This window comes from Alligator mississippiensis, chromosome 3 (genome assembly GCF_030867095.1).
Source record: "Alligator mississippiensis isolate rAllMis1 chromosome 3, rAllMis1, whole genome shotgun sequence".
Taxonomy (NCBI): Eukaryota; Metazoa; Chordata; order Crocodylia; family Alligatoridae; genus Alligator; species Alligator mississippiensis.
Window position 1 is genome coordinate 259,705,791 of NC_081826.1, and position 26,773 is coordinate 259,732,563.

The 26,773-nt window shown below is 41.6% G+C and overlaps 1 protein-coding gene across 3 annotated transcripts in view; it reads right to left on the minus strand.

Moving 5' to 3' along the window:
- MAST4 (microtubule associated serine/threonine kinase family member 4) overlaps positions 1–26,773 on the minus strand; it is a 496,570-nt gene that overhangs the window by 226,021 nt on the left and 243,776 nt on the right. For all 3 annotated transcript variants that reach the window (XM_019495987.2, XM_019495988.2, XM_059725122.1), the window contains 2 exons: positions 18,781–18,812; positions 15,294–15,395 (listed from right to left, as the gene is read on the minus strand). In XM_019495987.2, the coding sequence (XP_019351532.1) occupies positions 15,294–15,395; positions 18,781–18,812 (134 nt within the window). The remainder of the gene's footprint in view (positions 1–15,293; positions 15,396–18,780; positions 18,813–26,773) is intronic.

A 26,773-nucleotide genomic window follows, 5' to 3' on the forward strand; every position in this document is an offset into this window, starting at 1 on the left:
TCTTGCCTTAATTATAAAAGTCTCCAGCTTACCAACACAAATGTTGCCAGCTGCTTAAATGAAGTAATTACTGGCAAGTCAACTAGTATGTATTCTAATCTGTTCCTTTCTATATATGCTTTTATACTGGACTCATCGCTGTAGCCCCTGAGCACTTCGCAACAGCACATTAAGCTTGTTCTCTCATCTCTCCAGAGGGAAGAATCATGTACAGTGCCTTGTTCTGGTAAACTGTGGATTTGTGGTTTTTTTCCCCCATAATGTACATACCATTACTATGTACTTATGTTAGGGAAGGAAAGGTCAGAGTGACATGACTTGCACATGGAGGCAAAGGTGGTAAGACACGTAGCAATCCTTATTCACTAGGTGTTCATTTCACCATTTTTAAGTGGTCCCCAAGCATGACTTATCTCCTGCACAGACAAACTCTACCCTTGGTTGATATACTTGCACCTCTAGCAGAGTCTTCTGTAGCCCAGACCTTTAAGCACCTTTGGTATCTTCTCAGTCCATGCCACGCAGTGCCTTGAAGATAAGGACCACAATTTTATTTCAAATATTATGGGAAGACAACTAGAGCACAGAGGCAACTCGGTGTTCTTAGTAGCCTGTGCTGCCAATTAAGGCATATTGAAGCATTCTATACTAAGCAGCGTAGGCTTGGTGCCCAGGTTGGCATTGTATTGCTGTAGACCAACTGAGAGGTGAAACAGGTACAAATAACTGAGACATGAAAATGAAGACGACACATTTTGTAATTTGAAAGCTTGTGTTGGAAACTGAACAGTCATGTGACACCCTCACCTAGCCTTCAGAGTCAGCAACAATACTTGGCTTATTATAATGACACTAAGAAAATAATATGTTCTTTCCCAGTTAGAAAAGATGGGAAGCAAAAAAAAAAAAAAAAAAAGCTTAAAACCATTTGGACATCATTATCTTGCAACTATAAAAAAAAAAGAAGTCATCCCAACTCTTAAGCAAGAGAAAACTACAATACTGACAATTGCAAGAGAAAAAACCTTTCATGTAAGCAAAGCTCTGAGGCAGACAGAACTGTTCTACAACTGCTTTCTTTGTCTGAGAGCAATTATTTAGAACATAGATGGTTTTATTATTTCCAGGGAAAAACGCAGACACCTATGAGTGCTGTTTTCTTAAAAACAAAATGGACCACTTCTTCAAATAAACATCCTAACTGTAATCTCCAAGAAAATAGAGTGAATAATGCCTGTCAGGAGGATTCAGTACCTAAAGAATGGCTTCATCTAACAATTATGCAGTCTCTCAGACACAGTATAATGACCACAGCCCTACAGGCTAAGTATAGACAGTCAAAAAACCTGAGGCTAAATCAATTCAGTCTTTGCAGGTTAGTCTAAAATGCACAGATTAAATTGAAACAGAAGTGAACAGACATTTACCTTCGATTCAGGAAATGCAGCTACATGTCTGCAGTGTTTCAGGCCAGAATCCAGGGGCACTAGAGGACAGCTCTCTGGCTGTATGTTCACTTGCTCTTCCTGTTGCCTCTGAGGTCTCTGGGATTTGCAGTCCACAATTACAGCAGCAGGACTCTGCAGGGTTGCTCATCACTTCTTCCTGCTTCCAGGTGCCTCTGGGATTTGTAGTCCACAGTTACAGCCAGCAGTGAGTTTGAGCAGGGAAAGGGGTGTTTAACCCCCCTCCTTGGCCCCAGACCCCAGCTGGAGTTTGCCTAGAGTGGGGGGTCAGAACCACCCCCCCAGTAGACTGAGCTGTATCCCCAGCTGGATTTGCCCCCCTCCCCCACCTCCTTGTCAGCCAGCCCTCACTGCTCCAGCTAGGGAGCAGAGGGGTGGGGCCAGCCCTGCTCTCTGGAGCAGACAACTCAGCCCAGCCCGGGGCTGCAAAGCATGCTGGGATGCTAGGGGACTGTGATTTAAATTGAATCAGAAAGGAGTCTGGGACAGAAGTTTCATAAACTGATTTGACCCGAATCAGTTAAGTCTGATACTACTTTCAACCAGGTTTATCTTAAACCAGTTTCAGCCATTTTAAAACTGGTTTATGTGCATGGAACTTTTGTTCTGTTAATGGTTTAAACCAGTTTCTGATCACTTAAACTGGTTTATCTGTAATGTCTGTCCCTAGCCATAGAGACTAAGCTTGTTCCCATATGCAAGTGAGTGTCTTCACTGACTTCCACAAAGTCACTCGTATGCATGAAGTTATAAATACTTAAGTCTTTACACAATTAGGACTTAAGTTAATTATCCAATACAGCACAGAGTTGGCATGAGCAAATTATTCAAAAAGAACCACTTCCTCCCCCCTTGTGAAAAAAAAAAAAAAAAAACATATGCAAACAGATTGTGACTTCCTCCAGGGTATCCATTATTTAAAATTAACAGGATTATTTTTCAGTATATTTCATACTCTCTAGGACATGCTACTTGAAATTCAAGCCATGGTGTTTAGTTGCGATTACTCACATGGCATATTTCTGTCTGTTTTCTGATTATTTTAATACTTTATCATCACATAGCTAGTTGAAATGGTAATTTGTCTCTTGTGAATAATTTTAAAGTTTAAAGCAAACTCCTTTCCAGTATTTGTTCCAGCAAATCTTGCCCATAAACAGTTATGCAAAATTAACCCAACCTAACACAAGAACAGTTACTCAATGCTAATTTATGAAAGATGCAAAAGAATAGTTGTGGGAAACATTTTACATTATTTGCCTGCCCTAACTGAAAACCAACCTCCATGCTTTCTAAAAGACTAAGAGTCTAACAATTCACTTACTATGTCCATGACATCAAATCATCCCACATGCAGGGACTCCTACTCAGAAGCAATTAGTCCTTTGCCCTACCAGCTGAGGTTCCAATCTGAAAATTTTCTCCAAATATCTAATTTTCCTATTGCTCTTGCCATATATTTTGCTGGTTCTGTGTACATCAGGAAAATGCTGCACAGCAAATGATTGAAAATTGCCTGCTGGTTCAACAGGTAGTGGCAAAGGACAAGAGCAGAACAGTGGAAGTGAAACAGTTTCCTGAATAAGGGAGGGCAGGCTAAAAAGGCCTTTTAAGAAAGAGGAGTGTCACATGGCATGAACAAAAACAGTCGGTGGGCCAATTTGTTCTTCTGACTTCTTCCCACTTGCTGTTTTCTGCCTCATTTTGTCACACACAGCTTTCAGGCCCTGCTGTTGAACTGATAGGGACCTTTATCTTATAGTTTCTATTTTTGGTAGTAGTATGCCACCACAATATGGCACAAAAGGGAAACCTGAGCTGAGCAATTCAGAATGTATGCAAAAGTTACCCACTTATTTCTTTAGATATATAGTTCCTGCCTTCAAATTGTTGGTAAAGTTGTTTTTTAAATCTGTAATACATGTTTTTTTTCCAAATTGCAGATATAAAACAGAAAAAAAAGGTTTTATGACTTTACTAACCCAAATTAAAGGAGTTGGCTATTGATCTTGTTCAAATACAGACTGCATTAGTAAATCAACTAGTGAACTGAAAGACTCAGAAAGACTAGAGAAGTATGGGTCGAGTGGTACATTTTTCAAGCAATTAAGTAAGCAATGTAGACACTCTTTTTGCAGTTCATCACAGAAGCTAAATTTCACAAAAAGTTAAAAGGTTGAATCCCGGATACAATCAACTTTTTTACCACTGAGTTCAATGGAGCTAAGACTGCATCTAATGTGTATTGCTTTTCATGCACAATCATGTCCCAGTTTTATTAAGTATAACTGTACCTGATGTCTAATAAAAGAACCTATGACTAAATCATCCTTATTTTCATGTGTAAGCAAATACTTTATGATCTATAACAGTGGTTCTCAAACTTTTTTGTACCAGGACCCACCTGTAAACATTGATGTGCAGTCCCGACCCAGTGCCTCCCTGCCCCCAAGCCCCAGCTTTCCAGTGTGTGGGGCAAGGGGTGGGTGTGTGGGGCACGGAAGGCCCCAAGTAGCCCCTTGCAGGATGAAGCTCTGCCAGCCTGCTAGGGAAAAGCCATGGCTTCCCACATTTTTCTCCTTTAAAAGAGAATCCATTTTTAAAGTTTGCTGATCCTTTTCTAAAGTTTGTTCATGACCCTTTCATATATTCTTGCAACCCACTTTTGGGTCGGACCCACAGGTTGAGAAACACTGATCTATAACATCTGCAACCGTCTACTGCAAACCAGGATTTGATGCTGCACAAAGCAACAGCATTTCCCAGTCCTCAACCTTCTCTGCCAGTCCCAGTTATCGGATCCATCCTACTTATATTCCGATCTCCGATTGCTCCCTTCTAAGCCATCATCTGGCTGAAAAGATTGAATTTACAAATTTTCCTCTGAGATCTGAGAGACCATATACCAGCCAAAGAGAAAGTATTTACAGATCCCGATATAGTGCACTAGCTCTGATATTAGCCTACTTGATCAGCTGGAATGCGCTTCCGAGAGAGCTATGTCAACAGGACGGTGTCAGAACCCAAGGGTGTGATTTTGTGCGTGTGCGCTTCGGCACTGCTAAATTATTTCCCGCCACGAGAAGCTTTCTTTGCAGGGTGCATGTCTCAGTTGCAAAGAGAAAACCCCGGTGCAAAGAAGTTCCCACCACCCGCGTGCAAATTTGTTCCCCACTATTGGCCAGTTCTAAATTATTCCCACGTGGCGGCTAGCGATTAGCTTGCTAGCTGTATAAGAGGCTTGAGTGGTTTCCGCCCAAGTTGGAGGACTCCACAACTATCAGGAGGAGGAGAACTTCACGTCTCGTGAAGATCTCTAAGCGCTGCGGAGCCTATTGGACCCAGCGTGTACCTTGAGAAGGCTATAGGGGTCTGATCAACCTCTGGTCTCTCCCTGTCGCCAAACCCCTTCCCTGCACGCAAGTTCCACGGAGCCTAGCAAACTTCGTGTGAGTGTATCCAGAGCTCTTCTCCGAGTTGTTTTCTTCAGTTGAGGCAACGGGCTCACGGTTTTTAGAGCCTTCAACCGGATTGGGCTAGAGTTCGCGTGGAAGGAACTCTCGTCTGCTTCTCTTCTTTTCTGTCTGTAACTGCAAATCAAGCAAGTTTTCCTGCCTGCACCGCGACCATCTACGGTGTAAGTAAAATAATCTTTAATCAACCGCTAAGCGTCTGTGCCTAATTCTAGTCCACCGGCCTGCATTCCCCAACCCGTGTGCCAGGGCTGCTGGCCACAACCCGCCGCGCACCCCCGAGGGCCTCGGACCGCTCCCGGCCCGCACACGGCGACGAGGATGGGATCAGGGAAAGGCACGCTGGAACTAGAATTAGTTCAGAACTGCCCTTGGCGCAGTGGAAAACGCCAAGTGGAAAGCTTTCTGGAACTGGAGGCGCATATCGCTTACCACCAGGCGGGCAGAACGGGAGAGAGGTTTATCAGCGGACGCTTTTCGCTGAAGGGAGAAGAGGGAGCTTCCAAAGACGGAGCCCCGAAAGACAGGGAAGTGTATCTGCACCCCCCGGCATTCGGGTGTATAATGAGTGATGAGCGGGTCCTGTTCAGGCCCCTCGACACTGCGTCCCTCGCCAGAGTCAACCCGACAGGCGCAGTAAACCCGACCCTCACCCAGGAGTGTGCCCGTTGCCTAAGATGTGCTCGGGCAAGTGAAGAACCGGTGCTGATCAACCAGTTCGCCCCCTTTATGCTGGCGTCTAGATTAAAGGGTCGCGAGCTTCCATCCGAGCTCCGCGAAGATCTGGAGACGGAGGAATGCGCCACAGAAGAGAGGGTGGCCCCACGATACGACAAGGGGGGAGTGCTAACTGCAACTTTTTGCACTGTAACCGATTTAATGCAGAAGAATTTAAGTTTAAAAGCCCAGCTGCGCATGGCCGTTCAAGCGGTCAAAGCAGCAGCTGAGAAAGAAAATCCTGAAACGCCACGCCAAGATGGCGCCGAGCAAGAGGAAGACCGCATGAAAGAACCAGAAGAGAAGGGTGGAGCTCCAGAGGAACCCGCGAGAGTTCGGCCAGCGACTCCACCCACCGACGCAGCGTCGCTGCCGGCGACCCCGCCCACAGACACAGCGTCGCTTCCAGCGACCCCGCTTTCTTGCCGACGGAAGGGAGAATCAAGCAGAGGAGTGCATCCACCCCTCCTGCCTGAAGTAATAACAGCAGCAATGACCCCGCAGCAGTAGTTCAGCCTGTAACAACAACTAACTGAGTTGCTACTGCCTACTATGCTCGCACCAGAACTGAACTACAGGATTTGTGCAGAGAATCAAGAATCCAACCTGAAGAAACTCTAGCTGTGTGGTTGGGACGTTTGGTCGTGGAACTTGGATCCGGCCTGCTGAACCAGGAAGAAGCAAGCTTCTTGGTCAGACAAGCTTCATGGAGTAGAGAACATGTCACTGACATCGACATGGTGGCGTTCAACGTTCACTGGCCTATTCCACTGCCAGCGCTTGTTGCAGGACTGATCAGTCAGAAAGCCCACGCATGGCATGACAGATGGCCAGAACATACTGGCGCAGAGCAACTTATGCTAGCGATCATCGGAGTCTCGTACTGTGCCTGGAACCCCAGAGCATGTGCGCTGGAACTGACATCACTCCAGCAAATAAGACCATGGCCTCACTGTCATCTACGAGATCCTGGAACCGCTCCAGTGACCGTTCATAGCATAGATAGTTGTCCCGAGGTTTATGGGTGAAAGAACATCGTCGTCCTCCGGATTCTGCTTAACCCAATGGTGAACCAACCCGTGAGTAACCTCCTTCGTCAGTTGTCATGACTGCGTATCCTGATGGAGCCAAGATTATCTAGTGATCGGGAACGTTGACACCCGATCGAGGCTCAAGGCGCAAGACATCATGAATCCAATCTTCCATCATTGCCACAGAAAACACCAAAGGAGCGATACATGTTTGGATTTCTCCTACAGCGTTCTGGACTCAATAAGCAGCAACTTCAGATTTTAGGGGACGCAGGCCAATGGCAACTGGACTATGAGTTAGGTTTCCATTATCTAAAAGAACTAGACGACGGCTCCTCGACGATTTCATCCAGTTGAGTGTGCAAGAGAGGGTTGTCCGAAGTAGCAAACACCTGTATTATATGTTTTAGAAATGATAGTGTGGTTCCATGGAAACTTTGTAAATATTTTGTTATACGTTAACTTATTTTTTGAGAGTTTTGTTTGCAGATCCGGAATTCAAAGTGCGTGGTGAAGAGGAGCCCCAAGAAGGATAACATCATCAGAAGAAGTGAGGGCCTAACGCGTGACTTCGCCATGATGCCCACTGAAGCCCTGATCATGCAGTTCTTTGTTATGAATCTGATTATGTGTATATGTATTTGTGCTGGTTATTATTTGATTCGATCCCTGGAGGACGAACTTCTTATGCTAGCTAATTTTGTGTTTACCCGTTTAGTTCGACGACCCGTGGTAAGAGCTCTCAATCACCCGAGTGACAAGCATGTAGCATAATTTAGCTGTGCCTTCAGCAAGGGGGGATGTCACAACCCAAGGGTGTGATTTTGTGTGTGCACGCTTCGGCACTGCTAAATTATTTCCCGCCACGAAGAGCTTTCTTTGCAGGGTGCATGTCTCAGTTGCAAAGAGAAAACCCCGGTGCAAAGAAGTTCCTGCCACCCGCATGCAAATTTGTTCCCCACTATTGGCCAGTTTTAAATTATTTCCACGTGGCAGCTAGTGATTGGCTTGCTAGCCGTATAAGAGGCTTGAGTGGTTTCTGCCCAAGTTGGAGGACTCCACAACTATCAGGAGGAGGAGAACTTCACGTCTCGTGAAGATCTCTAAGCGCTGCGGAGCCTATTGGACCCAGCGTGTACCTTGAGAAGGCTATAGGGGTCTGATCAACCTCTGGTCTCTCCCTGTCGCCGAACCCCTTCCCTGCACGCAAGTTCCACGGAGCCTAGCAAACTTCGTGTGAGTGTATCCAGAGCTCTTCTCCGATTTGTTTTCTTCGGTTGAGGTGACGGGCTCGCGGTTTTTAGAGCCTTCAACTGGATTGGGCTAGAGTTCGCGTGGAAGGAACTCTTGTCCGCTTCTCTTCTTTTCTGTCTGTAACTGCAACTCAAGCAAGTTTTCCTGCCTGCACCGCGACCATCTACGGTGTAAGTAAAATAATCTTTAATCAACCGCTAAGCGTCCGTGCCTAATTCTAGTCCACCGGCCACAATTCCCTGACCCGCGTGCCAGGGCTGCTGGCCACAGCCTGCCGCGCGCCCCCGAGGGCCTCGGACCACTCCCGGCCCGCACAGACAGAAGTTCAGTACATGTCCAAGAACTTGCTGAGTATTCTTTTTCCTATACTCTTAATCTTTTTCCCTGCAGCAATAACAAAATGCCAACAAGGAGATCTGTCAGGAGCTCACAAAAGTCAATTACACCATAATGTCCTAAAAGTATTGTTTGTACACACACACGAGAGAGTAATAAAGAATAATCAAATCTGGTTAATCTGTCACTACAGGGGGACTGGTGATAACCAATTATCTGTGAGGGCTAACTATCAGTAGTTAATTATCAGCTATTTTGAACTTTTCATATGAGGTACTTTGCACACCATAGAAATATAGTAAAGAATGATTTTTGACATTTATAGCAAAGAAAAGAATATATTACAAAATTATGAGCGTAAACTGTGTGCACTGTCTTGTAAATTGTAAGTACTATGGGCATATGAAGACGTGCGTGGATGTCTGGTTCCCCAGGGGCAAGTAGCGTCAGTGCACCTTGAGCTGCTGCCACTACTTGTCCCCAGGGAATGCCTGTGCCATGCATGCTTTGGCATGCAGCAAGTTGCCCAGGGTAGGCAAGGCTGGGGCCAGCCCAGTGCTGGCCCCAGAAGCCTTACCTGGGATCCTGCAGGCCTCCCAGGGCTGCAGCTGCACCGATTCTGCTGCACAGAGCCTGGCTGGCAGTGGAGTGAGGCTCTGGGCAGGCCAGCTCCACTTTTCAGACACATTGGCCAAGCATGCATTGCTTTGGGGTTTTTTCTAGCCTTTTTGGATATCCAGGGGTCAAAAAAACCTGTGGGGGAAAAAAAAAACGGTGCAGTGCACACTTAGGCAGCGTGCCCTTGCAATGCAGAGAATACCAGACTGCACGGTATGTGGCACTGCAAACATGTCTGCAGCGCCACATATTGCACGACTGCACTCATGTGGATGCACCCTATATGATTATTCAAATAAACGCTTAATATACAATCTTACTACAAAAGTTCAGTGTCTGTTACATAAAAGTGACATGGCTGTTTGATTAATAATTTAATTAATAATCAAAGATTTTTGGTTTGCACTCTGAAATGCACTGATTGTTAAAATAGAACATAATTCGGCCAAATGGAATGGATGATCATCAATATCTTGTTGAGAAAAGCTGAAGAATATCCAATACCTTGCAAGCATCAGTTGGCTTGGCAAGTGCTAGGGAGGGCACAGGATCAGGACTTTTTAAGCCAAGCAATTAAAAGACCTACTGTGACCTAGTACGTAAGTACAGTTGGAAATTACTATGCATTATCTATTAAATACATTAGCCAGAGTATTTTACATACACATCAAATTGACTATGGGGGAAGTGCAATGCGCTGACTAATAAGACCATAGTGACAAGTTATGCCAGTAACCCAGTTCATTGTAATGACATGAAACAACACTAGAGGAATCACCTACCAAATATCACTAATCTTGGTCAAAACTTGAATACCCCTTGAAAATCTCATTCTCTGCAAATCTGCCAACCACGACAATACAACATCCATCATGTTTTCTCAATGTTCATATCCTTAAGAACAGCTTTGCAGGAACTTTTACTGAACAAAAGACACAGTGACTGTATTGAATGCATGGGAGTCTTGGTTATGAAATAAGAAGCATTTCATCTATAGCTGAAAATGACCTAAAGCAGAGGTTGTCAACCGGTGGTACACGTGCCCCCAGGGGTACTTAGAAAGGTCATAGGGGGTACAGACAGACAGGCAGGTGGCCAGGTCCAGCCCAACCTGGAGGCACGTGCTTTCAGCCAGGACTGGGCCACTCTTGATGTCACCTGGGATCCTGGCACCGCACACAAGAACCACACATAGGGCTTGGTTGGGTCCTGCCTCCAAATCCCCCACGCACCATCAGGCAAGGCTGGTTCCATGGTGGCAGAACCTGGCCCAGCCCAAAGTGCAGCCCCTGTGTGCGGCGCTGGGACCCAAAGGCACACGCCCCTGTGTGCCGGGCTGGACCCATGCATGTGGTGCAAGTGCTGTTTGCTGATGTTTGGCACATCTTGAGCAAGCCTACTGGACTGAATCCTTCAGGAGAGCTAGGGGTCCCTCTACATCTGTTTTAATTTCTCAGTGGCCTTGGGTGGCATTATGTTCCCAATTTCAGCATCTGAGTGAGCATCAAAGCTGAAATCTAGATTCCCAAGTGAATTTTCACCAAAAAAAACAGGCACCTACCATCTCTCAGGCATCTGAGCAGTTATCCAAGGTTTTTGTGGATTATTCATTTGAATCTAGGTACCTTAATTCTATATGAAGTGAAATTTTAAAAGTTTAAACTTAAAATTTTAAGTGCACAAATCCTTTTCTGGACCTGACCATTATTTAGCAATGCTTAAGTGACAGGGGTGTGTGAAACGGGCCGAATTCAGTTAGGATTCAGCCCAAGTTGGGGACAGTGATTTGATTTGTCGATTTGGATCACTGTCCCAGATTCGATTCGTCCGAATCCGAAGATTTGATCCTGATTTGGAGAACCAGCAATTTCAGCCATAGACACAACTTTAATTTTTTTTTTTTTTAAACGTATCTTGAAGTACCAGGAGCAGCTCATGAACACTGTGATGCTGGGGCGGATGGAGTGTCCTGTGGGAGGGCCCCCCACATGCTCGGTGGCAAAACCAGAAGTGGACTGGAAGCGGATCAGCTGTTGGGGGGGACCCCAGGTGCCTCCCCAGACCCAGAAGGCACCAGTCACCAAGCCAGAAAGGCATGGGGGATCCCCAGAGCATGCTCCCCAGCAAACCTGGAAGTGGACCAGAACTGCTTCTGGTCCACTTCTGCATCTGCTGCTGAGCATGCTGGGAGCACATCCCTGTGCTCCTGTGGGACACTCCATCTGCCCCACCAATGCAGCATTCACGAACTGCCTGGTACCTTGAGATATGTACAAAAAACATTTAAAGCTGTGTCTATATCCGTCAAATCTTTCTGAATCTCTCTGAATCGATTCGGAGGGTTCTGATCCGATTTGGAGAGATTAAAGGATCTCCTGATTTGATTCAGATTCAGAGATTCAGCTACCGATTTGGCATGAATCGGGCCAAATCTCTGCTGAATTGAATTGGGGACTGAAATTTCACACAGCTCTATTAAGCAATTCCCTTACCAAACTCAAAGAGACCCAACTAATTTTCCAAGCTTTTAAGAAAGTTAATATTTTTTTTAGATGAATTTGGTTTAAGAGACTATACTGGAGCTGCAAGTCTCATTATATTATGCACATCTACATCTATGAAAAAGGAACATCTGCACTCAGTTGAACGGAACTTCAGCTCCTGCTTAACCTACATAGAACAAAAGGAATATTTGAGGAAAGAGGCCATATAAAAGAAATGGTTAAAACAATTTAAAAGATGTTCTGAAATTTCTTAATCCACAGACAAAAACAAATACCTCCCTTCTGCCAATGCCTTAGCAGAACATTTTCTGCTCAAGAATATGCAACCAGAACAATCCCACAAAAAATGATGAGCCAAAGAGAGTGAAAGTGGCTAATATCTTTATTCATCTTAAAAATAAAAATGAAGGACTCCTTGCACTCCTTAGCTTTCACAGGTGTCCAAGGATAGTTGAGCACGCAGGATAGCACTCATCCACCATCTGCCCTACTCTTTGCACCCTTACCCTTCTGCCCCACATAGGATGGGAAGAATGGAACACTGTGGGATGCCATAGGACCAAGCAAGTCCCTGTTGCTCTCAGTGAAGTACAGAGACATTTCAAGAAGAGCTTCACAAACGTTCATTTTTTTGAGGATCACTTCTGATGCACATCAGCCATGAACACATACATTTACTGTTTGGAGTACTTTAAATGTATTTTAAGCTCTTCAAAATGTTACATCTGTCCAGGGCCTTAATCTGGTTTCGTGTATGGAAGGTTCAACCATTTAATTTGGTTCACACATAATGAACAAACTCATTGTAAATTAGAAGACAGGCAGCTGATATCACTGGATAAGGGCAGGGGGGAAGAGACTAACCCTATCCAATTGACAATAACATAGCCATTTGTTAAACCAACCACTGGGTTTGGGGTTCAACATAGCAAGATTTCAAACATACACTGCTTGTAAGCTACCTACAAATAGCACTAAGTAGTCCACTGCTGATATAATTTACATCAGTGTGTTGAACCACTGCAAGTTGCACTAGTGTAAGCATCATCTGTCCAGGCCTTTAGAGACAGTAGAATCTCTATCACTGGAGGATAAGAACAGGTTAGACAGACAAGAACCTGTCAGGAATGGTCTATTTGCCTTAGACTACAGGGATGGACTATGTGACCTCTTGAAGTCCCTTTCAGCCCTATTTTCTACTATTCTAATAGTTTTGGTTTCTTATATTTTATCCTACTACATTTGTTCATACATACAGGCAACCCCCGCTTAACGCTGTTTCACTTAGCGCTATTTTGCTATAACACTCATTTTAAATTGATATCCGATTTCACTTAGAGCTCAGTAAGTTTCATTATAACACTCGGTCACCATCTCGGGTCATTAAAAACAATTGCGGTTGCCATCGTGGGTCATCAAATACTTTCGGTTTTACTTCATGCTCAGTTTTTCAGGAACCCATTAAAAGCGCTAAGCAGGGGTTGCCTGTACTATTTTTTTCAGAATGAGAACCCAACAATTAAACCAGCCAACAATAAACAGTAAAACAAATGTAAGTCATTTCAGAATGGTTCAGTATTTCAACTTCCAAAGCAGGTGCTTTGCCAAATTCTCCAACTATTGCAGCATATGGTATGTTAAGACGAAAAAGTAATGCCCCAAAGAAAAGATCAGAAAACATATTTCAGTTTAAGCATGATCATCTATCCTTCAATGCCTATCAGTTTAAACTCAAAATTTATTACTCTTTTGTACAAACCAGCTGCTAATTTACTTTTATTAGAGAATTTTTTTCTCCATTTTTTACACTAGGAATGCTCAATAATACACAGGAAAAGAAGATTTGTGTGACGTGAACTTATTTCCTACTACCCACGTTATTTTATTACGGCACTCATTTGGTTGCACAGTATTTTCCACTTTGCAAATGAGGAAAAATAAGAGGATGAGTACATGCTCTCATGTTTAAAAATGCTACTACTAAGACAGGAACGCTAATTTATCTGCCTAAAATACAGCATGTGTTGAGAGATCTTCTTCCAACTACTTAATTTAAGTAGATAAATCCTCAATGAGAAGCAGCTCTGTATTTTAATACAGTATGTTGCATTGTACACACCATACAGCCTGGCTTGTCAAAGAAATCATTGTATTTGAGTTCACTTGTTTATATATACTCAGACAATACTTAACAATAACCTGTAAATTTTAAACCATTTTTCTTTATTATGAAGCAAAATCAACACTGGTTCTGGCATTGATACAGTTAGACACGTACATGTGCACCTGAAATAGCAAGATTGTGCATTCATTCTTATTTGCTTCAGTAAATTTACTTCAGTACCACATATGAACTTCATCCCTGTAGTAAGTTAGTGAAGAAAATGTCCTTAATTTTTACTGCTTCAGAGGAGGGTAAAGGCAGGATCCCTTTAGTTTTTTACATTCCATGCTCCAGATATTAACACATTTGCATTAGCCTATTTTTTTAAGTGCAGAATATTAATAAAGAAAATGGTGTTGACTGGGAGTGATACACAAATCCTTCGAAGACCTCTTCAAAAAGTATGTATTTACAAATTGTTTAACTACCACCAAATGTCTCCCCACTGCAAGATATAACTAGGTTAGGTTTGCTTCAGCTGGGGGGTGGGGAGTAGGGGAAAGAGGGAAGCAACCATAGTTCTTAGCACTGACTGACTGCAATGCTGTGCTAGTCCAAGGAACAAGTATATGCAAAGGCATCCAGGACTTTAGAAGTTCAAGGCCATACAGAAATAATGCATTTGTTTCAAATCTCTCTGTTCTAATCCAGTTCTATTTTAATACTTTTAGGTTACTTGCCCATTTAATGGTGAGAACTGCACAACTAAATGGACTGATAATATGAACATTAAAGTCCAGCCATGTGGTTTCAGACAAACTCCGGTTCTGCAGTAGCATATTTATTCTAACAGTACTGTTGGTTAAGTGCTATAGATCCCACTCTCAACACAGTTTGGGAAAGTGTGTGCAATACAAATAAAAGAATATACACAAGCCGCAGAATCCTGACATAAACCGTTTTAATAGCTGGGTAAGATTATGCTGGCAAGGATATTTTTACGTTATACTCGTATTAAAACCTCAGCATTATAAAATAATTTGTACTGACATCTCAAATGATAGGGCCATAAAATCTGTATATAAATGCAATTAATATGCCTGCTCTGAAGCCATTTTTCAAAACTTGATGAAAATAGGTATTTTAAAACATTCACCACAGTAAGCAAAAATAGGATGGTAATACTGGGGGAGACCCTCTAAGGCCAATTTCTGCAGTTCTCAAAGCCAGTGGAAGTTCAGCTATTAACTTCAACAGGACCAAGATTTGGTCCTCACTTAAGCACACAAGATATTTGTTAAAGGGTCCTGCTACACGTTTAAATTAAGGTAGGACAGAAACAAGCTATCGGGTTGTTACACATTTTCAAGCACTAATTTTGTAGCAGGTTGGCTCTTAATAGTTGGATGGACATTTTAATGCAGTGATAATTACTTTGCACATGTGGCCTATCTAAATAAATTGCACAATTAACCAGTTAATTACATGATAATTATTTTGCAGGTGTGGTTTGGTCTTATATTACACTTGTGGCCAATCTAAATTTATTATGCAATTAACCGGTCAATCACACAATATAAGTAATGTGTGACAAAGTTACGTTAGAGAACATAAAGCTTCTGGAGGTTTTAAATAAGATTTTTTTTATTTTTTTTTTAAACCACAGAGTCTTTATCTACTACCACATTAATTACTGGAGACTAAAATTAGCTTTGCAAGTAAAAGACAACACATACTATTGACATTTTAAGCAGTGTTTGTGCTTGTAATTTGGTTAATTGATTTCCTACCTGACAGAACTTGAAATGATTGAGACACAGCTCGCCATCATCCTTCCCTGCACATGCCCATCCAAACTGCAGACTGATGACAAATTTTTCAGGGTCTTCTTCCTTCAGTTAAACACATACAGTTGTCACTGCTACCTTCTCAACATACAGTATTTACTATAAAGGCACTAAATACTTGTTGACAATACCCTAGCTATTTGAACTTTTATGCTCAATACAAATAAAAACAACATATTTGCATGTCCTACAAATGTGAAAAGCAATGGCCTTTTGTAATCTCACAACAGTATATAAAAAGGTACTGTACTAATATGACAGGTAATTAGCAGAACCAAACATTAGCTACTGGTGGATTAGACATGCACATCTGGATTTAACAGTCAAAGTCTTGTGAACAGGATGTAGCCACATGGATCGTACTCTTTAAAAATATTTTAAAACAACATTCTGTCTTGTCTTATGCCTCAGGCTCCTGTGCCCATGTTATCTAGTCAGATCTAGGGATGACTAATCTTGGCTTTTCTTTATAAAAACCTTTTGTTGCAATGGGGAAAGAAGTCATCTTGAGATTCTCTTGCCTCAACAATTTGAGCAAGGGGTAACTGCCAAGACAGCAATCAGGTCCCAAAAGAAAAAAAATGTATAAAACCCGAGACTTTGCCCTTCAGCTTCTATAATAAAGTGTCTTTCCCACCACTCTGTTTCATCTCACTTCAGCCCTCTGTATTCATGTGTGTGTTGATCACATACTCTACACTTTGGGAAGGCAGAAAGAGGATTAAAGCTGGGTAAAATACTTGTACCCAGTTTTAAGTACACTCATATTGAACATGGGTTTGAGGATCTACTTGCTTTTCACATCTGGAGAGGAAGGAAGGAGCAGGAGTGGGGGCAGGGTTGGGATGAAGGGACTCAGGCTGTAAGGAAATTCACTTACATCAGTGGAACATCCTTCTCTATCTGTCAGACAACTGCACCTCACCCCAGAACTTCTGGGGATCCTTTATTATTACCATTATGAGAGTTACTGTTGCTTCTTGAGTTCTATACTCTCACTATCCATCTTTGCAGGGGAAGCAGAGACAGCTGACAGGCACACTTGCTTCTTCTAATGTGCAGTTTTCTGGGGGACAGGGAGGGGATGCCCTTCCTTTTCCATTGCATCAACCCATTGAAGAATAGGATTAGAAAAGCCACTTAATTCTTATTCTGTTACCAATAGAGAATCCCTTAGACTGGCCACCATAAATGCTAAGCATTGTTGCCTATGCTCTCTCTCTCGGCCATACAGGAGACTCTAGAGTACAATAATGGAGAGGTAATAACTAGTGGCATCTTGTCTAAATTCTGAAGATGCAATATCTCTAAACAGTAAGCCAGGAGCAATGCCATCATGGGATGAATCTGTGCTGTAACTGTAGGCTTCACTATTGAATCACTAAAGGGAAAATCATTCTAAGCTTTCTGTCTCCAAGCTTCATCTTGCAGTGTCCTCAAAACAGCACCCCACAAAAGACTGTTTGGAATTGGTTGTCCAGGGATACAGCAAAGCAGAAGCAAATGAGAAAGCACTATTATATCATATCAGTAGAATTTCCCTGCTTACCCACATGTGTCCCAGGAGTGATGCATCTGGGTAAGTGGGGAAAGCGAGGCAGGTGCTCCAAAGGCTTGAGGGGGGCAATCCTGCCCAGGAAAGCCTGGGGTGTACAGGACCGGCACCTCAAACCTAAGGTGCCCCTGCCCCAGGGAGGCTAGAGAGCCCAGGCAGCTTCATACTGTCTGAGCTCTTCCACCATTAGTAAACAGATGTGGACCACAATAAAGCAGCCCAATTTATTACTACTTTGAGCATTTGTGGTGCAACAGACATTTACATTCACTTTGTGGTGCTATAAAAATTATTCTGATGGCACAAAGGTGACAACTGTTTCCACCCTAAGCGCATCACTATGACCAGTATTTTGAATTCTAACCCTATAATCCATGTAAATACACTAGTCAGGGAAAAATTAAAACACTTTCTGAGAATCCTATAGAAGGCCAGGTTGCCTGATGAACAAAACAGTCCAAATGTCTAGCTTGTGATCTTCAAGACTACTGCCTTTTTAAAACCAAAATGAGACATTTTATAATGCCAAATCTAGTCAATTGTTCAGCATGTAGTCTATTATAAGACCAAAAAAGAAGAATGGCTCCAGACTATTTACCACTTAACAGTTCCCAGTTTCTTAGATCTAGTCAGTGAGTTCACAGTTGGGCAATGTATTCCATGTTCTAACTTGGAAACCATTTAAACTCTTCAAAAGGCATAAGACCTAAATATTGGGAGGGCATGTCTTAGCAGTTCTTGAGGGCTAAAATGCTACATGTATTAATCATTTTCTAAAAACCTTCTTCTAGATATTTATTTTATGGGTATGTGAAATAAAGAAACCCCTAAAATACTGAACTTTTCAGCTCTGCCTTACTTTTCATAATAGCACACATTCTTTGCCAATGTTTCCTTTGCCTACATAATTGGGCTGCACGCTGCATACCTATAGTAACCACTTTTGCCCACCATAAAGATGGCTGTATTTGGATGGTGCTGCAGTTTGAAGTATACTGAATAAAGGAGGTAATATTTTTGTCTGGTAAGATTCCCCCAAGTCATACAACTGTTAAATCAATTTTAAGTGCAACATTTCTAGGTTGCATCTGAATGGGATGGTTTTTATCACTTAAGTAAATACAGGACAGTATTGCTTTCTAAAGGATGTAATCCTGCAGAAGCATCGTAAAGAAAGATACAGAAAAAAACAACCACGGGCTATAAAATCCAATAGTTCACAATTCACTAAAGAAATAGAATCAAAATACATACATTTTCAAAGTACACCCTGCCATACAGGTATTGGTATATTTGATCAAGTTCACATACATCTACTAGCCAAATAATAATACATGCAACAACACATGCACACAGAGCCTGCCCTTCCACTGATTAAGAAATTTTAAATGTACAACTTTCTACCTTTACCAAAAATCTTTAGTTTTAGTTTTATTTTCCTTAATATCAACAACATTGAGTTTGATCTCAGAACTACCAGAATAAATACAATGTAGTTCTATTTGCACTATTCATTGAGGCCAAACATTTGCCCAATTATTACAACAATAATTGAAATAAAGGAAACTTCACTACAAGAAACATTTTTTGTTAATAAACCCCAGAAATCTTTCATAATACCGTCTTCTATAAAAAAGGCCACTACACCGCACACCAACAGATATCTTCAATAGAGCACATTGACCCATAAGTATTAAATTTCCAATCTCAATTTTTTTTTGTGTGTGTGTATATATATATATATATCATAAAGCCCATCAACTGCCACATTTAACGTTCACTCCATCTCCCAGTGAAAAAAGCTCAGGCATACTGAAGAACTGTCAAACCACATACTGTGCCATGAACACAAAGAAAGAAATTTTAGCTACTTACAAACTTCCTCTTCTTGGAAGGCTCAGTTCTTTCTGTAAAAAAAGAGAAGATTATGTCAAGTTAAAATAATCGTATAACAGGAAATACTGAGTTTTGAACAACATACTGCAACCCCTTCATCTCAAAAATTCTGTACAGACAGCACCAATGTTTTGAATATAATACAAGATTATACAAATTGTGCATCATTTTTATGCTGCATTTTACCATTTGAAATATTAGCTTTCCCCAGTGCTATCATTGGGAAAGTTCACTAGTCTTTGTGACAGTAACATTCAATTACTGCACTTCAAAACAGAGTAGAATCTTAGTCAGATTCACCACCCATTGTCTGCAAAAACAGGTGAGACTTTTCAGTATTTGACAAGACTCTAGGCAATCAGTCAAATGCAAGGACACTACATCATTGTCATGACATGTACAACTTAACCAGTTATAATTCATACAACATTCTTCAACAATGCTCTAGAAAGCACCATTTTAATTAGTGAAGTCTTAAGATAAGGCATCCTTCAGTAACCTTTTACAAACCTTGCATTGAGAACTGGAATTAAACTACAGTTTGGTGAGAATTACTAGGATTGTGCATTGACTAAATGCTAATTAATTAGGAGCAACTGTACCTAGTATGTGTTTTACTAGTATTTTGGGGCAGAGGATGCTAGACACAAGACCCACTTGATCCCGGCCATCAAATCCAAGTATAATGCATCTCCTAAATGGGCTATCTATATTAGATAGATTACATTAGTGGTTCTCAAACTTTATTTTCCATGGACCACTTGATAATTGCTGAGGGTCTCAGCGGACCACTTAATCTCCATCGTCAGAAAAAATAAATCAAGTGTAGGGCCAAGTATAGATATTCTCGATTGTTCTGCAACCTTTCTGCGGATCACCTGAATGGAGCTTGCAGACCAGTGGTGGTCCACGGACAACAGTTTGAGAACCTCTGGATTACGTCATTTTCATGTTCTACTTTCGCATTTCTCTTATGCTTTGTGTTTCCGGTTTCCTTCCTTTACTTCCTTCCATTTCTGCCATTAGTGTTATATCCAAACGCTACATCTGTTGTCTTTGTAATCTTCTTCAGCACAGAGTATAACTTGTAGTTAAAATGCAAGGGCAGTCATCTGACCTATATGGACAACGATTCAATTAGTTGATTTGGATCACTGCCCCGATTCGAATCGGCTGGATCCGAATCTGAAAATTAGATGCTGATTTGGAGAATCAGCGATTTGGCCATAAACACAGCTTTACATGTTTTTTCTACATACCTTGAGGTACCAGGCGTGGCTCATGAATACTGAGATGGTGGGGCAGATGGAGCATCCCACAGGAGCGTGGGGGGGCCCCCCACATGCTCGGCAGCGGACCTGGAAGTGGACTGGAAGTATTTCTGGTACACTTCTGTTCTGGGTCCGCCGTGCCCCAGCGCCACACCCCACATACCAGCCCCTTCTGGCTTGGCGATCAGCCACGGGGGGACCCCGGGTTCCCCCCGACCCAGGAGGCACCATTTGCCAAGCTGGGGGTGCAGGGGGGAGTCCCCCCACGTACCCCGTGGTAGACCTGGAAGTGGACCACAAGTGCTTCTGATCCACTTCCAGGTCCACAGCTGAACACGCTGGGGACACCCCGCCCCCCACCCCATGCTCCTGTGGGGTGCTCCATCCACCCCACCATCTCTGTTCACAAGCTGCCAGGTACCTTGAGATATGTAGAAAAAAACATTTAAAGCTGTGTCTACGTACGAATTGATTCAAAGGGTTCTGATTCAATTTGGAAAGATTAAAGGGTCTCCTGATTCGATTCAGAGATTCGGCCACCAAATCAGGCCGAATTGAATCAGCGACTGAAGCTTCGCACAGCCCTAATGGACAGCAACCAATACAAAGTTGACCAAATTCTAGGAGCAAAGTTTACATGTTTGTAGCCTGTCAGGTGTCTAAAGACTGCATGTAATTTAACACAATTGTGGCTTGTATGCAAAAATCAGTTCCATATACTTTATCTTCCTTGGCAGACAAATTAAAGGTTTTCTAGAGCTTACCAACATTAGTAATAAAACTGTAGATGATCATCATGGTTCTCAGGGTACACTGTAATCGCATTAACTGCCTGGGCCTTACCATGGGCACCTTTGCCCTACCGTCTTCTACTGTAGAAGCCTCCATTACAGAGAAATCATTAAGGAGAATCAGCAGACAATAAAGACGTACCAAGTGATGCTGACAGCTCTGACAAAGTAAATTTCACACCCAAGTTATTTTTACACAGATGGATCTCATTTGAAGCAGAGCGCTGCAAATACCACTTTTAAAGCATGGATTTAAAAATAAAAAGCATGACAATTCCAGTAAGTAGCTAGCCAAAAATAAATGAATAAATAAAACAACTTCCTTTCTAGACAATTTCTTTATCACCACACTTCCCACATATCACAGCAACACAACAGTTCTTTCACATTTCTCAGAGGCACAAATACCCTCAATACAGAAAATTTCACCAAAAGTCAAAACACAATTTACTACCATTTTTCTTCTCCCCAACCCATCTCACCCCACCCCAAAATGTTTTACTACAACTGTAATTTGTTCAAGGGGTCACAGTTCATTGCTCTTAATAGTTCACATCTCTTCGGGCCCGAATTGCCAACCCATGACATTTTTTTCTACTAACAATCTGCAAAGTTTTCACTGACAACCAACACTTTTTTACTGACATATGTTTTACATAATGCAAATTTAAGTCTCCTGCCAAGCCCTGGACAAGGATTGGGATCAAACCACAGTAAAAAAGTTTGAAAATTATCAGTAAAATAAATAAATAAGTAAGTAAATAAATTAAGTCAAATTAATAAATCTTGGGTTGGTAACCAAAGTTCTGTTTTCCTAGCCTTTATCTTCAGGTTACTTACCCCTGGTCAATTTGCTAATTTAAAAGGTGTTTTATGAAGTAAGCTAGAGTTTGCGACTAGAGTAAGCTGATCCCATCAAGCTAATTGAATAGTAAATACTACCATCATGGAAAACAAACAAATTCAGTCTAAATCAGAATGTTTTCAGTGGATTTACATAAAATCTTATTTCCCACTATTCTGCATCAGTATTATGAAAACTATATCAAAATCTAAGAAATATTTCCAGTTAAGCTAAAGTATAAATGTAGCTTAATCAGTTAAAGTGAAAAATAGTTACTATACTCATGCAGTAGACTACATTTTCTCCTATAAGTTACTGCCCCAGGGTCTCCTACTTGCTCCTATATCCTGGTACTGCTGACTACACCCAACACCATGCTGCCCCAACCAGTCCACTCCCCAGCCTACCTCTGCCACTCCTTCTACCCAAGCATGAACCCCCCAAAGAAGGACCATTTGCCCACCTGACACCTACAAGCATTACAAACAGATGGAAGGCAGCAGTAGCACCCACACATGGCTAGGGAGGGAGGGCAGTTAGAGAGGGAGCCACAAAGCCCTGAAACAAACTACTTTCAGGGTATTGCACTCCTGTTCAGGCACCAAATGGCAGTGCTGTGATGTCTTTGCTTCAGCAACCATAGTGCATGCAGCTTGCTTTCCAACCATGGAGCTTCAGTAGCTCCATGATTTTACAGAGCTAATTTTGTGGAGTTATATTTGCTCTGCGATTTACAGACAGCAGTTTTTTTTAATAGAATTGACAGGCATTTTCAGCCTAATTATTTATCCATATCCATAGTGTCCATAAATTTACAGACAGTTGGCAACCCTGCTTATGGCTTATCTGCATTATGGATTCTTGCATAAAAAGTTTCTGGATCAGTGAATGCTGAGTATCTTTTACTCAAGGTGAGTTAGACCAGGCGCATTCCTCCCCTTGTTCTGTTACAGTCCATCTTCACTGGGAGTTTACACCATGCAGATACATAGTAACATCCTTCACATAGGCATGTGGAAAGGCCAGTATTATTACACAAACTGAAGCAGAAAATTATTTTGATTGAATTATACAGCTCTTTCATTCGCAACCAAGGAAAAAGTGATGAATAATGAATATGGAAAACATCCTAATTCTTCACTTTGGAATGCTGGGTTGAAATTTTGGTTGTTCTGAAAATGAAGTATAATTAGCTAGCAGCTCCTGTGGCAGGCCAGTAGCCACTCACCTCACTGCGCCCAAACACCTGTCAAGCTCTGGGTGCCTCCCTGGGGGCACCTCACGTCTGGCCGACCCCCTTCCTGGAGCACACTCACAAGTCTGGGGGTAACACTGCCACAACTCATGAGTCTCGATCTGTTAGTGGCTCTGCCTCATAAGGTACACAGGCTTTATAGACCTGAAGCGGGTACTCAACCCACTGCAAGAATTTGGGACGCTTTCTTTAGTCTGAAGCACAAAAAGTGGTCTCCCTTAGTCAGCCAGACCAAGGGGACTCCAAAGCATAATCTAGACCCTTTCCCAATAAGTCTCCCAGGCTAGGTACAGAGGAGAACTTTACTGATTACAAGGAATAGGTTTGAAACAGCTTACAGGGTAGATCAATATCGCAGAAATACCTTAAAACAAACAGGGTGGCTGGGTAGCCTTTGATAATGCATCTGAGTTACTGCAAGCTATATCTCTAGTTAGATCTCAAGTAGCTTACTCACAAGTATCATCCAGAGGCAGGTGGAGACTTCCTCTGGAGGCAGGCAGTTTATTGACCATGAGTTTCAAGAGAGAGAGCTGCTGAGCTTCAGCTGCTCTCAGTGTCTTTATCATGGCTGCTGCCCCTCCCCCTGGGCAGTCTTTAACTTATAACCTTATGACCTCATTTACCTGATCCAATGAAGGTCAGCAGTTGTTGGCTGCCATCCAACAATTTGAAATACATCACTGGTTGCTGGGTAGACTGGCAGGGTCTCTAGCCCTGCCCCCCCCATCTTGATATCATTGCTTAGAACAATAGAGGGTTTAAACCCCCACCCAGGTGTGTGGGGCCAGCCACATAGGTAGAGAGAAGAGGTTCCCCCCCTCCCTCTGGAATATATCCAGCTCAGGTTACATCTCAGGGTTACCTGAAGCAGATGGAGGAAGGGGTGCCTGCCCTCTACAGTGACCATGGTAACCAAATTGTCAGATAGGTAATAAGCCTGACAGCAGAGTTTGGGGACAGACTCAGATGGCATTCTGCCACAGCTCCCAGGCATCAAAATGTTTTGGCTGAACATCAAGGACTGAGGTTTGCATGGGCTGGAACACAAAGGCAACTTTAGGCCAAACTTTGTGGCCCCCAGACCTGGAATCACAGAATCACTGGACAATTCTCCAACATACAATATCTTCTTCATGTTTGCTGCTTATGACAAAGGAAGTATTCCAGCAGCCAAAAATCACCAGGACAGACACCACATCAACATGTCCTTAGTCTCTACTGCCCTCAAAGGAACCCCAAGCCAGTTAAAATGGAGTGACACGAAGTAGGCTAAATGCACCACAGAATCTTTTTTTGCACAAGGAAATGTTTCCCCTTCCACTGTGTTCTGAAAACTTATGACTATATTAAGCTTTGTTTTTGATAGGTTCAAGGAGATTTGTACAAGTCTTTGCTAAATTGCTTTGAAGGTGCAATGAGGACTATGTATAAATGATTTAATTATGGTAATCATTAAGCAGTGGTAGATTCATAATACAACACTAATAATAAAATCTTCTCTGTATTTGCAAAAGTATAAAAGCTTTTTTTTAGGTATATAATAATTTCAAATTCTAAATTTCAATACATCCTACGGTCTCTTCAGGTATGTGAAATTTAGGTTATCCCAAGCAATCTTAAGGCACAGAAGATTGTAGATGCCCATTTATATAAAAACAATTGATATAAAAGTTATATCAACTATTACTTACCTATGCACTTCCAGTTAGTAAAGGAAAGATTCTGACCTACAACCGGGTTTAAATAAAAAGAATATACACCACAGAGGTGACTCACGAAACAATACAAAATCTTTTAGTTATTTACCTATTACTAGTAAATTACAGTAAATTCAAAATATTGATCTACATACCTTTATATGGGGAAGTGGAGAAAACAGTCCCACTGACTTATTTCTTGTGTCAGGGTCCAATTCTCAGAAATCAATAAGAGCTACAATGATCATAAACTGCTAAAAAAAGATAGCTAATGTTGATACAGAATAACTTTTAGAACTATAGTAAATGTTTCATCTTTCAACAATAGTCGCAAGGTTTTCAAATATTGAAAAGTCTGATCTTTGAGGTTTTTTAGCTGTCAAATTGCTTCATAAAAAATCTTTTCAAGTAAATATCAATAATGCATTTTTAAGTGAAAAATAATGTTTTATCTTCTGCAATTCTTATCGGGGCAATTCTACCCCTTTGGACTACCCAACCCTAAATGAGAATGAATGTAGGAAGACATTCAGAGAACTCAACAGGTGTAAACATATTGTGCTCATCATGATACAGAAATAAGCCCGAGGTTTCATAATACGCAGTTCTCTCTCCTATCTAGTTCCCCATAGCAGGGGTTGGTTTTGGCATGGAGAGAAAAGGGAAGTCTTTGTATTTAATTCTACCTGTACTGCTGTCGAATGTAATTAAAGACAAAGATGGACCTTGCATTTCCATCCATGTATAGACATGATCATTCTGGTGTCTCAAGGAAGTAATTTATTGAATCATAGACATGCCATTAAGAAAACTGTTTAATAAGATTAATGATAAATCAAGCCATTATGTTCAATAAACATCCTTCTAAAATGAAGATTGAACATTTTATTTAATTTTCTAATCACTTCACTCTTGAAATACAAAGAAGTATCCATTACTCAGGATGCAAACCATTTTTAAATGTGGCTGATCTAATATCAAGAAACTGCCTCATTAAACATCTTTCTCCTCCTATGTAAAACCCATGGATTTTGAAAAGTGAGCAGCAACTTTGGACATGCAGCTTTAGATATCTTTAAACTGCTAGATTCATCAAAGGGGAGTTTTTAGCACTTTCTTCCAGAGGACTAGGGCTTCTATTTGTAAACCAGAAGTGTTCTTATTTAGGTCAAATTTATTCTGGTTTGTCCTTTATGAACTATCATAATTTGATCTTTCTCTGCTTTTTCCTCAGAAATTCTAATGTAATGAGTCTCAGTGTCCCATCTTGTACTTGTTTTCAGTAATATAGATTTAGTCCAACCTTTGCTAATTATATAAATGTCTACTCTAAGCTTCTGTCTCTATTGTTTTCTGATGCTTAAGGCATTGGTATTTCTTATAGTTCCTGCCTTGGATTTGAAGGACCCTGTGTTCTTCCATCTCATTAATAGATATATTCATTAGCTTACCAGGTTTCTTTGCTTAGTTTGGAGGTTTGTAAGCAGATAAAGTAATTAAATCATATAGCACTGGAACACCAGCTTCCAAAGCTTGAATATATGAATTAACATATGTGGCTTTTCTTCTTCATCTATAGATAGACAGCACTATCAAGTATCCGTGATGTCTTTTTTTTTTTTTTAAGAAAGGATGCAAGGGGGGATTTAAATATCTGAACTGTGGCCCTAACTCTATGAAAGATATTTTTCTAAATCTTAACTTTCTCCTCTCATCCAGTGTTAATAAATCAACTGGTGAACCAAGCTAAACATACCAGCAGAAAATTAATGCAAATTTTATTAGGATGTAGATGTGAAGAAAGAGCCACTTACGTTCCAATTTAAACATGAAGAGGCCACTTCGGTTCTTTCCTCAGTGTCATACATTTTATACTACAATTTCTTTTTGTTTCTTCAGCTAACTTCCCCATATTAATTTTACTACAGTCACTGCTGACAGCCCCTTTCAGAGAAGAAATTTATCTGTGGATCAGCTCCAGAGGTATTGAAAAGTAATGTGAAGGGAATACCCAGAAGTCTACTTAAACCTAGGCATTATCCATTTAAATGGAAATTAACAGGATGGAAGAGATATTTACTTTTTATATATGTAGTTTTCTAAAACATGCA